The 14,151-nt window shown below is 39.2% G+C and overlaps 1 protein-coding gene across 1 annotated transcript in view; it reads left to right on the top strand.

The window, feature by feature from the left end:
* Window positions 1-10,054: 10,054 nt before the first annotated feature.
* Window positions 10,055-14,151, top strand: part of SPATA16 (spermatogenesis associated 16) — a 213,933-nt gene continuing 209,836 nt past the window's right edge. Inside the window, exon 1 of the mRNA XM_026668387.2 lies at window positions 10,055-10,657. Coding sequence (XP_026524172.1) covers window positions 10,055-10,657 — 603 coding nt within the window. The remainder of the gene's footprint in view (window positions 10,658-14,151) is intronic.

The following is a 14,151-nucleotide window of genomic DNA, read 5'->3' as shown; positions in this document are numbered from 1 at the left end:
AAATAAATTTCTCTATTCTCCCCCATGCTCAGAACTTTGATTTTCAACTTCATATTTCATTATTTTCTCCCAGGTAATTAATAATATGTAACATATCTAATTAACTGAGCCACAGTTATGGAGAAATAATAGCCAGAGAGAAGGAAGGTAACTTTTTTCCCCTCTGATTAAATTTAACTCTAACACAGCAACCAATTTTAAAACATTGCCACTCATCGTCATCTAGTTTAGAAGGAGGGAAAATCCCTATCATATTGGTCCAATATTGTATTATAAAATCTTTTCTCAAGGTCTGGTCTTGAATTAGAAAAAGAGCTTTTTTGTGAATTAAGGAATGAATAATGTTCTTTTCCTGAATTAAACCCTCATGCATTTTAGTATGGACTATTAAAACTTTGGGATTTTTTAATGCTGTACTGTAAAGGTAATGACTTATTTGATCATGATACTGGAAATTTATCAGGAAGAATTGTTTTATTTCAGAGTTTATCTCTATAAAATGAAATCATAGGCTGATCAGACCACGCTGGTTTAAAATGTTTAACATTTAAATCAACAGAACACCTGTTAATGTGAAGCAGCATGCTAGCCAGATTTACAGTAGATGGCTTTGGGGCTCACGCAAATCAATTAAATTTAATCAGTGGAGTCTATGATGGCCATGATCTCATAGTGCCTGGCATAAGCTTCCTCAAAGCCATAAGAAATGTTGATTTTCCTTTTCCAAAGAGACAGATTGGAGATGAACTCTTGAGTGGGGAATTTAACATCAGATGCTGCTTTTATTATGTTTACCAGTATCCAAGTCTAGCTTTTCTTCTAAAGTGGAAACAAAGAATACACTAAACAAGGGGATCATAAAAGATAATGTAAAATCAATCAGAAATGCAGGGAGGTGATATGAATCTTTGGGTTGTTAAGTCATCCCAGTTCTCGGACAACACGTTCAGTCAGACTATGAAAAAAAAATAGATACCTTGCAATGAATGAGACACACACTTATCTTCTAAAAAAAGAAAGAAAATCAAAAACAGCATAAAATCCAGAAGTGTTGTCGTTTCTTCACTGTCCTGCTTGCATAAACCATAAGAACATTAAATTTTTGAGGTGGAGGGGGGACTTCCTATGCTAGAGCAATCCCAAAGTAATGCATCAATTGCCCATTAATTATTTAGAAAGCAAAAAATAATCAACCAAAAGATATTTTATTGATAATAATGGATGTAAGAAGAGTCCTCATTAAAAGACATGCATAGTTTTTGAAGGCAGAAAGATCCAGAAGAGATCTTTTCCAGAATGTTACAGCTCAACATAAGTCAATTACTCTTGTTACTAATATGCAGTGTTGTTGGTTTTCCTCATAATTAAAACACAAATGTTGTACTCATCCCGTTGGTACTTCTACCACATTCCCATTGTGTGGTCCATTGTAATTCACCTTTCAGAGGCAAAGCTCAAATGGATGCAGCAGGGATTCTATTAAGGTATAGGATAAAGCAACAGGCTTAAAGAGAACTTCTTGGAGATCTTTGGCAAGGAGAACATTGATTCCATAGTCCTTCAGAAGGGTAGTTGAGATGTTAAAGGAGTTAGCAGAGATGGCTAAATTGTCTGCTTTGATTAAAGAAAAAAACACAATTACTTTTGTTTCTACTTGGAAATCACTTCTGGACTTTGTGCTTGAGGTGGGAAACATGAAACTTTGATTTTGGGTTTTCCAATTAGATAGGTTTGTTGTTATAGAAGTGACTAGTTTATACAATTATGTAAAAGTAAAAAAGTTGAGGTTTGATGTTACTGTCTTATTCTACTGCACCAAAAGGAGTCAGAAATCAATGCCTTTTCTTTCTTTTTCCTCTTTTGTCTACACTTTTCCCTTCCCTTCCTTTCTCCCTCCCCTATTTTCCTATTTTCTTTTGTATTTTTGTACGTTATAATATAAACTAACAAAAAAGGGGAGCTATCACATAGAAGCTGCAGAGACAGAAGTTTCAGTCACCTTGCAGTGAGAAATTCGAATGACGACATTCTCTGCCCTTTGAGCTTTGTTAATTTTTTTGAAGGAAGGTCATAAAATGAAGCATTCTTGCATGCTAACTTAAAGGATGCAAAATCATGGGATAATGCAGAAACATCAGTCTGGGACACCGCTGGCATCCTTCCAGCTGTCTGTAGGACATGAAAGAAGGGGAAGGTCTAAGGAGAAAGAATACTTAAGCGACCATCTGTGTCTGGAGACAAATTCTTTTCCAGATAATTGGAGGAGAGTTGATAGAGGTGCTGTTGACCACACTTATAAAATTAGCACTACTAAAATTGACCAAAAAATCCTTTAAAAAAAAAAGAACCAGTAGTAACCGGTACCTGTCTGGTTGCTTTTTAAAAAAACAATATTGGAAACCTTCTTCCTAGTTTTGTCTTCTGTTTACATTCAGCTAGTATTAGTGGTTGATAAAACTTTGTTTTTGTGCCTTCAAGTCAGTGTTGACTTCTGGAGACTGCCCAAACAATAGCAATAGCATTTAGATTTATATGCTGCTTCACATTGTTTTACAGCCCTCTCTAAGTGTGTTACAGAGCCAGCACATTACCCCCAACAATCTGGGTCCTCATTTTACCCACCTTGGAAGGATGGAAGGCTGAGTCAACCTTGAGCTGTTGAGAATCAAACTGCCAAACTGCTGGCAGAAATACCCTATATATATATATTATATATTTATTAATACATATATATAATACATATTAATTTATTATACATATATATTAGCTCATTACCCGTGCTTTGCTACGAAACTATGTAGTCGGCTTAGTTTAGGGGGAGGAAAATAAGGGGGGGAAATTCTGCCTCTGCCTACCAGCATCCATTGGTATTCATCTAGATAGCGTCCTGTCAGTGTGTGAGAGAGTTGAGGTCTGTTTGCAAACTGAAACAGTATTTGCTGTGTAAGCAAGAAGGAGACAGCAAGGAGCCTGGGCATGGCTTAGCTCAACTGTTCTGTACTATAGCTGGTTGCTGCTGTGAAACTGAAACTGAAACTCCTCTGCTTGTGTTTTGCATTTGGAACATATTTCTTTTTAGGTGGAGAGGAGTAGTAGAACTCTTTAGCATCAGAGCATGTTAATAATAATATATAGAAATGCTAATGCTCTGATGGTCATTTCTTAGTGAGCACCTAGAAGCCAAGAGGAACATACGTGCCAAATTTCAAGTTTGTAGGCTTTACAGTTCTGGAGATTTGTGATGATGCATGAGTGGTATTTCACTTTTATATATATAGATTTTCAAGATTTCAGAAGTGATTTGCCATTGCCTAGCTATTTTTCATAGGCTCAAATCTCATGGTTATATACAGGAATTATTTCACATGGACACATAATACATGCACATATGTTTTGTCCTGACAAACTTCCTTCTGAGTGAAAGTTCAAAGTTCAAGTCTACATGTACATGTACGTCTATCTAATGCTTTTCAAACTACAGTATATTAGTTATCTTGACTAGTCATACCAAAGTACAACAGAATGTTAGAAAATAAAAGAGATAACCCCACAGACCTACTATACAGCTTGCATAGCTGCTTGCTCCCAAGTAGATTGAAGGTGATAACTTGAAGATGATGAGTTTTGAAAGTTAATGGGAGGAGTTATACTTTTTCATGCCACTGGGAAATTCCAGGATTTGGGTGTGCATCAAATGATATTCAGTGTATGAATGCTTCATTGCCCTCGTACTGGTTATCACTCAAATTCCTATTAGGCAGTGGAGCAGAATAATTCCAATGCTACCTTTATGGATCACCTGAGCAGAAGCTTCCAGACAAATAGCATTGGGAACAACACCCTGGCATTCTGTACAGCTAACCTGACAGACAGTGGCTTAATTCTGTCATCTGAGTGTAGAAATATTGGGGAGGGTGATGCACAGCCTGTCTGTTGCAGGGTAATTTTTTCTCTGCAAGTGTTGGACCTCACAAGAATTGGGGTTTTGATTTCTTCTGAAATTATATGTTTCATTCCAGAGAAACCGAGCAAAAATCTGTTGATGCTTCCCACCTCTTTCAGTATATAGAGAATATCCCCTCAATTTTAAGAAAGAGTCTAAAACTAGCCTGTTAGTAAAATCCTTTCACGCAAATGCTAGTGCATTTGCTGTACATGCAAATAAAAAAACTGCTGAAAGGATCCAGTATGATGCCATTTAGAAAAAGGGAAAACTGAAAACAAACACCAAGGCTTCTCTTCACAAGGTCTGGAGGTTATTTAAAACCACAGCAATGGATGCCCAGTTAAGATGTATTCTGTGATATAAGGTCAAGCAAATAAAGGGTGCTGCTCTCACCATTTTCTTATAGTATCTAGAAATGCATAAAAAAATAAAATGGTCCCTTTCAGGAATTAGGAAGCCTGTTCTAATGAGGAGAATAAAAAAGAAACTGGCAGAAAAATCTGTAAACAATAATAAATAATACAGAAAAGAAGAATATGAGGAATACAAAAGAGAAGTACATAAACTGGAAGATCTTTCAATATATTTAAAGCAGAAAACCATCCAGGAAGTCAAGGTTCATGCAACCTGAGGAATTCGGTACTACAAAATGTGGTGATAATCACTCAATTAAATAAGTTTAAAAGAGGTTTGGATAATATCTAGTTTAATGAAAAGAAGGACTAAGGGTGATATGATAGCAGTGTTCCAATATCTAAGGGACTGCCACAAAAAGTGGGGGGGGGTTTGATCCTGTTCTCCAATGTACCTGAAGGCAGGACAAGAAGCAATGGTTGGAAATTAATCAAGGAGAGAAGCAATCTGGAGCTAAGGAGAAATTTCCTGACTGTGAGAACAATTAATCAGTGGGACGGCTTGTTTTCAGAAGTTGTGGGTGCTCCATCACTGGAGTTTTTAAGAAGAGATTGGACAACCATTTGTCTGAAATGGTATAGGGTTTCCGGCTTGAGCAGGGGGTTAGACTAGAAGACCTACAAGGTACCTCCCAACTCTGTTATTCTGTTAGTCTAGGGGTCTGCAACCTGTGGCTCTAGAGCCACATGCAGCTCTTTTGGCCCTTTGCTGCGGCTGATCCCACCACTGGCTGGCCCCTCCCCTCCCCATCACTCCTTGCCTGGCCTGAGAAGGTAAGAGTGATGGTGGGGGGTGGAGACACACTCCATATTCCAGAGCAGGAGGTGGCTGGGTAGGAGTGAGTGACATGGGGTTGGCCACACCCACCCAGTCACACCGCTTGTTAAATTATTGGCTCCCGGTGTTTTCTTTTCTGTGGGAAATGGGTCCAAAAGGCACTTTGAGTGTTTAAGTTGCAGACCCCCTGTGTTAATCTGTTGTTTAGAATATGTCTATCAAGAGTTACTGGTCTTGAAAACTCCAGAGTAATTTCAGATTGGGGGCAGCATGCCTCAAAATACCAACAACAGCAGGAGATACAGTAATTATGCCTCCCTTCTTCATAGGCAATCAGTCCAGAAATATTTGCTTTTTTTTATAAAAAGTTTTTATTTTTTAAGACAAACATATACAAACAAAACATAAAAACATAAAACCATCTTCCATTTCATATACATACAGTGTGTCAGTTGGTTAGAAATCTTTTGTGCTATCCTTTTGTAGTCATTACTCCCAGTTTATATCAATTTTCACAGTCAAGAGATATTTGTTGACCACTGTGAGCCACAAAGAGTTGGAATTAAAAAATCTCTGGCCTAATGAAATAGGATTATTACATTTTGAACATAGAGGTCTCAAGGCTGATTTCCAAGTCAAGAAGTACAAAATAAAAGGGTTTGATTTGCTCTGTTCATTCAAACCAAACAATTTTATTTAGTTTGCTACTTGTTAGATAAATATGTATAAGTAGAGTGAATTCATTGGCTGTTATCTTTCTGGTTTGTTTGGGTTTTGTTTTTGTTTTTTGGCAGTTCTTTGAATTTTGCAGTGTTGTTTTGACATTCCATATGCATTCCAACATATCTTAGGGTAAAATATACAGGCAGCTGTTCTATTATAAGACTTCTTCCTCAGTGAAAGAAATAAAATAAAAAATCAATTATGAAATTCAGAATAAATGAAATAAAGCAATTCTGGCAATACAGTAGAGATTTTTTTTTTCAAGGCATGGCAACAGCTGCTCAGATCTTGGCATTCAACAAAGAAACAGACAATGAATGTTTGATAGGTCTGACTCTCACTTTAAGTAATCACTTTAGCTCTGGCTTCTATCTACGTGGTATTATTGAACTATTAGTGCATTCTATTACATTTTCTGCCAATTTTCTAAAAATCAAACTCCCTATCATTAATACCTTTACAGACATCTTTCCCTGTTGACCCTTTATAAAGCTGTCTGGATAAACGAATTTTGGTTTATCAAGTATTTCTACTGCATATTTTGATTGCTGTTTTCTTGGATATACAGTTTCCTCAATATACTTTTATTCCAATGTATCTTCCCAAAATAAATATTCAGATGTATGCAGTGTTGGTTGCCCCATTTGGGTCAATTAATCTTAATAAGCTTTCTCAATTACTTGCCCATTGCTGCTATGATAGATTCCTCTTGAATTCAGCTTGAATTTTTTTCCCCTAAGAAAAACGATAATAGATTTAATTCTGATAGCTAATAATGAAAAGTGGCAATGTAGTTTTATCACAATTGTTTTGAATTGCCTGTAATATATCATCCATGTGTCTACCCAAGTTATAGTTATGAGAGAGGCCGTGGTGGCTCATGTGATAAGATGCTGGGCCTGTGCATTGTTGAGGTCAGCAGCTCGGCAGTTTGATTCCCGTGTGTGAATAAACTGTGCAGGGACAAGAAAGGACTCTCCCCAGAATGCCTACTGGCATTCAGGTGTCCCACAGTAAAGATAACACTGCCTGAAAAAAAAAAATCCTTTCAGAGGCAGTCAGCCACCTCGGTGATCCCTGGTGAACATATGCCATACTGTTAAGGTAATGAAGATTTAATAGCTGACCAGCTGCTGTAAGGCTGTAAGCCAGGATGATGGACTGAGGATAAGTCAGTAGAGTACTGTCACTTTAAGCTGTTTATATAAGGGAGGCCATGTGAGGGCATCTCTCTCTTCTCCTCATGTTCTATCTCCATTGTAGTTCTCTGTGTAGAGTTGAAGATTGATTGATTGCCTGGTATTTGCCTAACACGTGTATGTATCTATATAGTAGTCTTGTATACAAACCACTGTTAAAAGACAAAGCCTCTGTGTCCTGTATTTTGCTCCTGGGTTGTCTCACAATAGTAGTCACACTGTAAACACTCTGACACATACGCTAAATAAATAAATATAGATATGGATAAAGAAGTCCAGGCACCCAAAAAACCCTGTCATTAAAATATGGGAAAGCAATTTTTTGTTCCTGAATCAGATGGGTTTCCTCCAAACTTTCCCCCTTCTTTCCTCTTACCTCCACAAGAAATACTTTAAAACGGGGGGGGGGGGGTGTTGCAAGATGTTCTCAGAAGCAACATTCTTCATGATACGAATCCTCTCATCTTGCTGCCAGCCTCAAGAAGCATTTGACACGTCATTTTCAGCAAGAAAAGCATTTTTTTAAAAAAAAGAGTAACTTAAAAATAATATGGGTCAAATGACAATGACCGAAATGGGGTCATTCTTGTTAACCTAGTTTTGCAATAGAGCCAGGAGTGTCAACCTGACTAAGCCAAGAAGCTTTTTCAATATCGCCCTGCTCTTTAGTGATTTAGAAAAGACTCTGAAGGGGGGGGGGGGGAAACCAACACTGAGATGGAATGAAATAGCAGCAAAAACAGAGCCATGTGCAGCCTGGAGTCTGGAACTGCTTAATAATTTTCAGCTTAGAAAGTTCTCCCACCCTACCCCTCCCCTTAGCACCCCTCGAGAATTATACATGTAGGAGCTAAAATTAGGTCCTGGTAAAAGGCAGGAATCTGACAGCCCGATTTTCTTTCTCCACCCTATTTAAAATGGCTTCACTTTTCCGGCATTTCTCTTTTCATTTGGAAAGAACTTGCCATTGCGTTTGTCATTTTTTTTTCCTCCTGACCTTTCATTGTCCATTTAACCAAAAGGGGAGGAAAGGAAGGGGGAGGGGGAGGGAATAGAAGGGAAGGGAAGAGAAAGGAAGGGAAAGAAGTAGAGGAGAGGGAAGGAAAGGGAAGGGAAGGGAAGGGAAGGGAAGGAAAGGAAAGGAAAGGGAAGGGAAGGAAAGGAAAGGAAAGGAAAGGAAAGGAAAGGAAAGGAAAGGAAAGGAAAGGAAAGGAAAGGAAAGGAAAGGAAAGGAAAGGATCTGAATTTGAAGAATTCAAAAAAAAACACAGATCAGTCAGCTCAATTGCATCCATCAAATAAAGGCACTTTTCAAAGCATGCAAAGCCAATTTGAAAGAAATTGCTGTTTGCAAATCATGCTCTGTATGTGAATGATGTCTGGCCATCTCTGCCTTTCATTTATAATGCAATATGTTCTTTAGGCAAAAAGGGAACATTCTTTTAGATTTAAAAAAACCTTTTCTCCCCACTATTTATAACCAGAGTTAATGTTTTCAGCAACCTATCACTGGCAAGGCAAGTAAATTTATGCAAAACTTTTCATAAGAGAATGGGTATATTACAAAAAAAAAAAAAAAACCTAAGGAAGAAAAGAGGTTTTTTTTTTAAATTGCTAGTAGATGCTCCTTAAAAGATGCTGCATATCTGCTTGTTTTTATAAACTGCACCAACCTGCAACTCTGGTTGTTTGAATTGTTACTGGAGGTATGATTATATATGAACAACATCTCACAATTCCATAAATGCAGTTAAGTAAACACGCAATTATACCATTGACAACTCTGCCAGATAACAATGAAGCATTAGGTCCATGGAAAAGATGACACCATCAAGTGAATTGATATTAGTCTAAACATCTTTGTATCTACTAAAACTGTAGTGGAAATTAAGCTGCTTAACATAGAATTCGCCTGGAGCTACGGGTTAAGAAGTCATGAATAGGAACTATTATCTAGTCAAAGTCTCTTGTTAGCTTGGAATCCCTTACCAGCTTTTGGGATGTAATCACTGTCATGAAGAACAGTCAAGAAGTCTATTTATAATGCTAAGAAGGAGAAAGATAGAGATATATCCTTTGACATCAATTCTCAAGGATGCTTGCATAGAGCTTTTACTTTGACTTTTCCCTGGTAGTCAGTCTAAGTGTCAGTCTATACCTGTCTTGATTGGGCATTTCCTTAAATAAACTCCATTTCTGTCAACAGGTCTATTTCATGAATAATCAATCATTCATTCAGATTAATTCATGGACTCAGCAATGTTTACTATGCATGCATGACAGTGGTGGGATTCAAATTTTTTTACTACTAACCTGCTTTACAGCTCCGTTCTCCTGTGCAGGGCAACAACAAAAAAAAAATAGCTGATCATCTGGGAGTCGGGAGGCAGAGATTAGATGGGGTTGGGGCCAGTCAGAGGTGGTATTTTGCTGGTTCTCTGAACTACTCAAAATTTCCGCTGCCAGTTCTCCAGAACTGGTCAGAACCTGCTGAATACCACCTCTGATGCATGAGCATTTTGCCAATAAGAACCCAAACCAAACAACATATCCCACATAATAATTTAATAATTTATTAAATGTACATGCTGCCCACCTGCAGCTACTTTGAGCCCATGTCTTTTCAGTTAAGAATTAAGTCAGTGCTATTTATACATCTCGCCCATCTGCCAACCCAAAATAAATGGAACTCCAAAGAGCACCTGTAACTTTGGCAGATCATGGACAGGGACAAAACCAGAAGTCAAAATATAATTTGCAAAGCTTTGGAGATATGACGCTTATTTGCTGATATACAAAAGACAGTATGATTCTGAAATCCAGGCAACTTTCTTTTTGTTCTTTGTTATAGCTGAATGGCTGCCTTTGAAAGCTGTGGGCTAATTGAACAATATGTTTCCTCTGCACTGCTTTTGTTTGCCAAACTCCAAATCGGTAAATCTCTATGCTTCCTTCCTTTTCCCCATTCAGGATTTGTATGTGTAGATTGTGAGTCATGGAGTCAGCAAACAACACACAGTTTGAGAACATCACGAAGGAAGCCTGTCGAAAAGAATATGTCGTTCAGCCGTTGAGAATAGCGGCCCAGCATCAGAACGAGAGTCTAGAAGCTTTGCAAGTGGTAAAATTCCCTCTGGAAGCCGAGAGGGCAGAAAATGCCACGGAGAAACTAAAAGCAGGAAGCAACACTGCCAAGGAGAAACAGTGTAATGATTTAGAGAGGCTGAGCCTTAAACGTAAGATGGAGGGTGATGAGAAGACAGTGATGAGAAAAGAGCCACGCCTGCTGGAACAAGAGAACCTGGTTGCAACCGTGTTGCTGTCCCATATCCCCCTGAAGAGCCTTGTAGAAGTAGAAATGAAGTTGATTTACATGGATGAAGAGAACATTTCCTATGAGTTCCTAGAACCTCAGAGTCCCAGCTGCACACAACTCAAGCCCTTGGAGGTTGGAGGCCCAGATAGTCAAGGAACAACAAACATGAGTCTTCAGCCCCAGATGGATAAATGGCTTCAGGTGTCCTTGAAGGATGCGAGCACTTGCTACAGACAGAAGAAGTATGCCATGGCAGCTGGGCAGTTCAGGACAGCTCTTGAGGTAGGTAGGACACCTTTAAAGGAAATAAGGTTCAGGGAGGGGTGAGGGAAGTCCACACAATACAACCAAGGACAGAAATGTCAAGGTTCCAAGGAACACCCCCCTACAGATTCAAAACTCCGAAGCAACCATCTTTCTCAAAGCACAGATTTATTAGGCATGTCACATCTGAGGAAACCCAAATCTTAAAAACTTCCCTGGTTTCCCCCTAGTAAAAAGTTATATTTTTCTTCCTCCTGCTCCTTCAGATCATCACATGGCCCAATCAGGTCACAGTCCAAAGTTCATCCAGATTTGCTTCCCCCCCACCACACACACACACACATCTAGTGGAAAAGTCCTTGGCTCACAGAGGAAAGAATTTTATTTTGGTTACAAAGCCCTCGTTATCTCTACCTCCCCCACCCCATTCCCACAGCTCTCCCAGCACTGTTGTGGCAGCCCTGAAGACTTCTTTAGCCCTGAAGCTAAAGAAAATGGCTCCAAGGCTGACAGGAAGTTTGTTTGCCCTTGTGAGATTTTACTGGAATCCTACCGCTGGAATTCTCTAATAGATTCTCAACATCTTTTATATATATATATATGGTGGTGACCAAACCGATGTGCAATACTCCAAGTCTTTCCTTGGAATACTGTCCATTTCATGCTCATTTCTGAGTTTTATTTTACACTAACCAAGGAACCCAGAGCTTCCAATCTTGATGGGGAAGGGAGAAATTGTGAGTTTTGCTTAAATGGCCCTCTAAAAATGAATAAGTGACACTGATCAGATATGCATTAACTGGAAGCTGGAGCTATTGGTATTTACAGGAAAGCCATTGTTATGTTTGGTCCTGATTTCTTCAATGCTCCCAATTTGATTTAATTATCCTGGAAATCCCTTCTATCATAACAACATAACTCCTACTGTGCTGAGGCTTGTCATAATCTCATAATGGCCCAGAGTTTAGGCTTAATCGGATTTTCGTTTCCCTGTCCTATTTCTACAACATTGATATAAAAACTGACAGAATCACACACAAACAAAGCAATCATTGTTTAAACATCTTTATCTATTCTCTTCCTGCTTGTCTCTACGCTCTATCATCTCAAATACATAAACACAGAAAGACACATTTACGCATAATGAAAAACATCAGAAATTGGATTACCAGTGCTGGGAACAAGGTATGATAAACTGTTTGTTCTTGTGGTAGACTCAGTGAAAGCATGGAGCTCTTTCCTCACTAGAGATGGGCTGATTTAAGTTGTTGGGCTGCAAAGCTGAGCAACTCACAGCATTTTCTATACGGGTGATCCTCAGGTTATGACCACAGTGGAGCCCAAAATTTCGGATGCTAAGGAAGACAGTTGTTCAGTGAAATTTGACACATTTTACGAACTTTCCTTGTCACAGTTGTTAAGTGAATAACTACAGCTGTTAAGTTGGTAACACAACTGTTAAGTCAATCTGGCTTTCCCATTGACTTTGCTTGTCAGAAGGTCACTAAAGGGGATCGCATGACCCCCAAGACAACCATCATAAATATGAGCCAGTTGCCTGGCATCTGAATTTTGACCGTGTGATTGTGGGGATGTTATAACAGTTGTAGGTGTGAAAATAGTTCCCATAAGTTGCTTTTTTCAGTGCTGTTCTAACTTCAGACTAAATGAATGGTTGTAAATTAAGGATCATGGAGTATATGGAGTATGTGTCTTCTGCTCTACCCATAATATGGAACAAAGGGCAATTCAGATCAAGCTTAAGCAGCTGGCATCCTTGAGCCAAAGCAGAACCTAATAAAGTTCAACACTCTCTGCCCCATACAAACAAAAATTTTCTTCTAGTGCAGGGGTCTGCAACCTTAAACACTCAAAGAGCCATTTGGACCTGTTTCCTACAGAAAAGAAAATACTGGGAGCCACCGGGAACCAGTGTGACTGGGTGGGCATGGCCAACTCATCACTCACTCCCACCCAGTCACCTCCTGCTCTGGAATATGGAGCGAGTCTCCATCTCCCGCCATCACCCTTACCTTCTCAAGCCAGGCCAGGAGTGACAGGGAGGGGAAGGGCCAGCCAGTGGTGGGATCAGCCAACAGGGAGCTCCAGCAGAGGGCCGAAAGCCATATATGGCTCCAGAGCTGCAGGTTGTAGGCCCCGGTTTTAGTGTGAAAGAAATGTTGCTTTATATTCTGTGTGCCACAGTATGTGGGATGGAAGCAAATCACTTCTAAGACTTAGCCTCCCTTTAAAAAAAAAAAAGACATTGCCCAATTAATCCACAGGAAAGCAACATTTTAAAAACCCTTGTGGCTTTCTCCCCACCCACCCCAGTATTATTGAAAGTATTATAGATCCAGGCTGCTGGGAACATGGCATTTTCAGCTGTATGATAAGTAGGTAGTTCAGCAGACCACAAGCTGCATCAGACCACATTTGATAGTCAACCACCCCTACTTCTTCCTTAAAATGTTTCTTTGGGACTGTTGCCTTTTATCATCTTGAAATTAGAGAAGATGGATCTCCAATTAAGGGAAGAAGAAGCTCACTTTTTCTCCAATTTCCATAAAAATGTAAATCACAGAATGAATGCAACAGTTGTGTTTTGAGAGCCAAAGAAATGGAGCTGTCGGCAAACCCTACAGTTTTGTGAACTGATGCATTGAACATGAATTCGAGCAAACTCTGGGAGACAGTGAAAAGATTAGCTGGTGACATCACCATGTGTGAAGTACTAATGTGTGAAGTACTAATTCCACTCTAGTTCCAGCTCCTTTTGGACATCTGATTCTGTCCTATTCACTCTGAAGATGATTCAGAAAATGTAGAGCAGATTTAAAGAAGGGCAGCCAGGACAAATGGAAGATTGGTCAACTGAGAAATTGAAGACCGCATGAGATACTGTAGGATTTTTCTGAACTGATACCACAATATAAAAGCACAAAAGAGCAGTTCAACCGGATAATATTCAGGTTCTTGTGTTCAGGTGGAGGTTGGAGAGATAGATTACAGAGGGATGCTGGACTAGGCATGGAGGTTGACCTTAAAGGCTACTTGCTACTCTATCAACCTTTCTGAGTTTCTTATATACTGTGTTTCTTATTTTGACTGATTTTAAGCTGCCGCTATTGTACAGTGCTAAGCGATGTGCAGCAATATCTTCAAACACTGTCATGAAACCTAAATGAATAAAAGTGTATCTTTAACATGCCATAGCAATAGCATAATAAAACAGCTGCACATCCTATCCATCATCGCATTTTATATTTATACTAACAGCATTCTGCACTTACCACTCGTGCTATTATCTCATTTGCTCCTTGGAACAACCATGTTTTCACAGGCTCTCTAAATGTCAGGATAAAGGCACCAATCTTGTATCTGACTGCAGCTGTCCCACAGGGAAGGGAGCTCCTGCAGAAAATGCTCACTTCTGAGTTCCCTCCCACCCTATGTCCTGAGCATTTTAGGTATAGATTTATACAACTGACCTTATGGCCAACATAGCCTTA

The sequence above is a fragment of the Notechis scutatus genome, chromosome 4, assembly GCF_049901735.1.
Source record: "Notechis scutatus isolate UNSWTSFEM ecotype Mainland chromosome 4, rNotScu1.2, whole genome shotgun sequence".
Taxonomy (NCBI): domain Eukaryota; kingdom Metazoa; phylum Chordata; class Lepidosauria; order Squamata; family Elapidae; genus Notechis; species Notechis scutatus.
The sequence above is the reverse complement of the archived record's forward strand: the minus strand, read 5'-3'. Positions and strand labels throughout refer to the sequence as shown.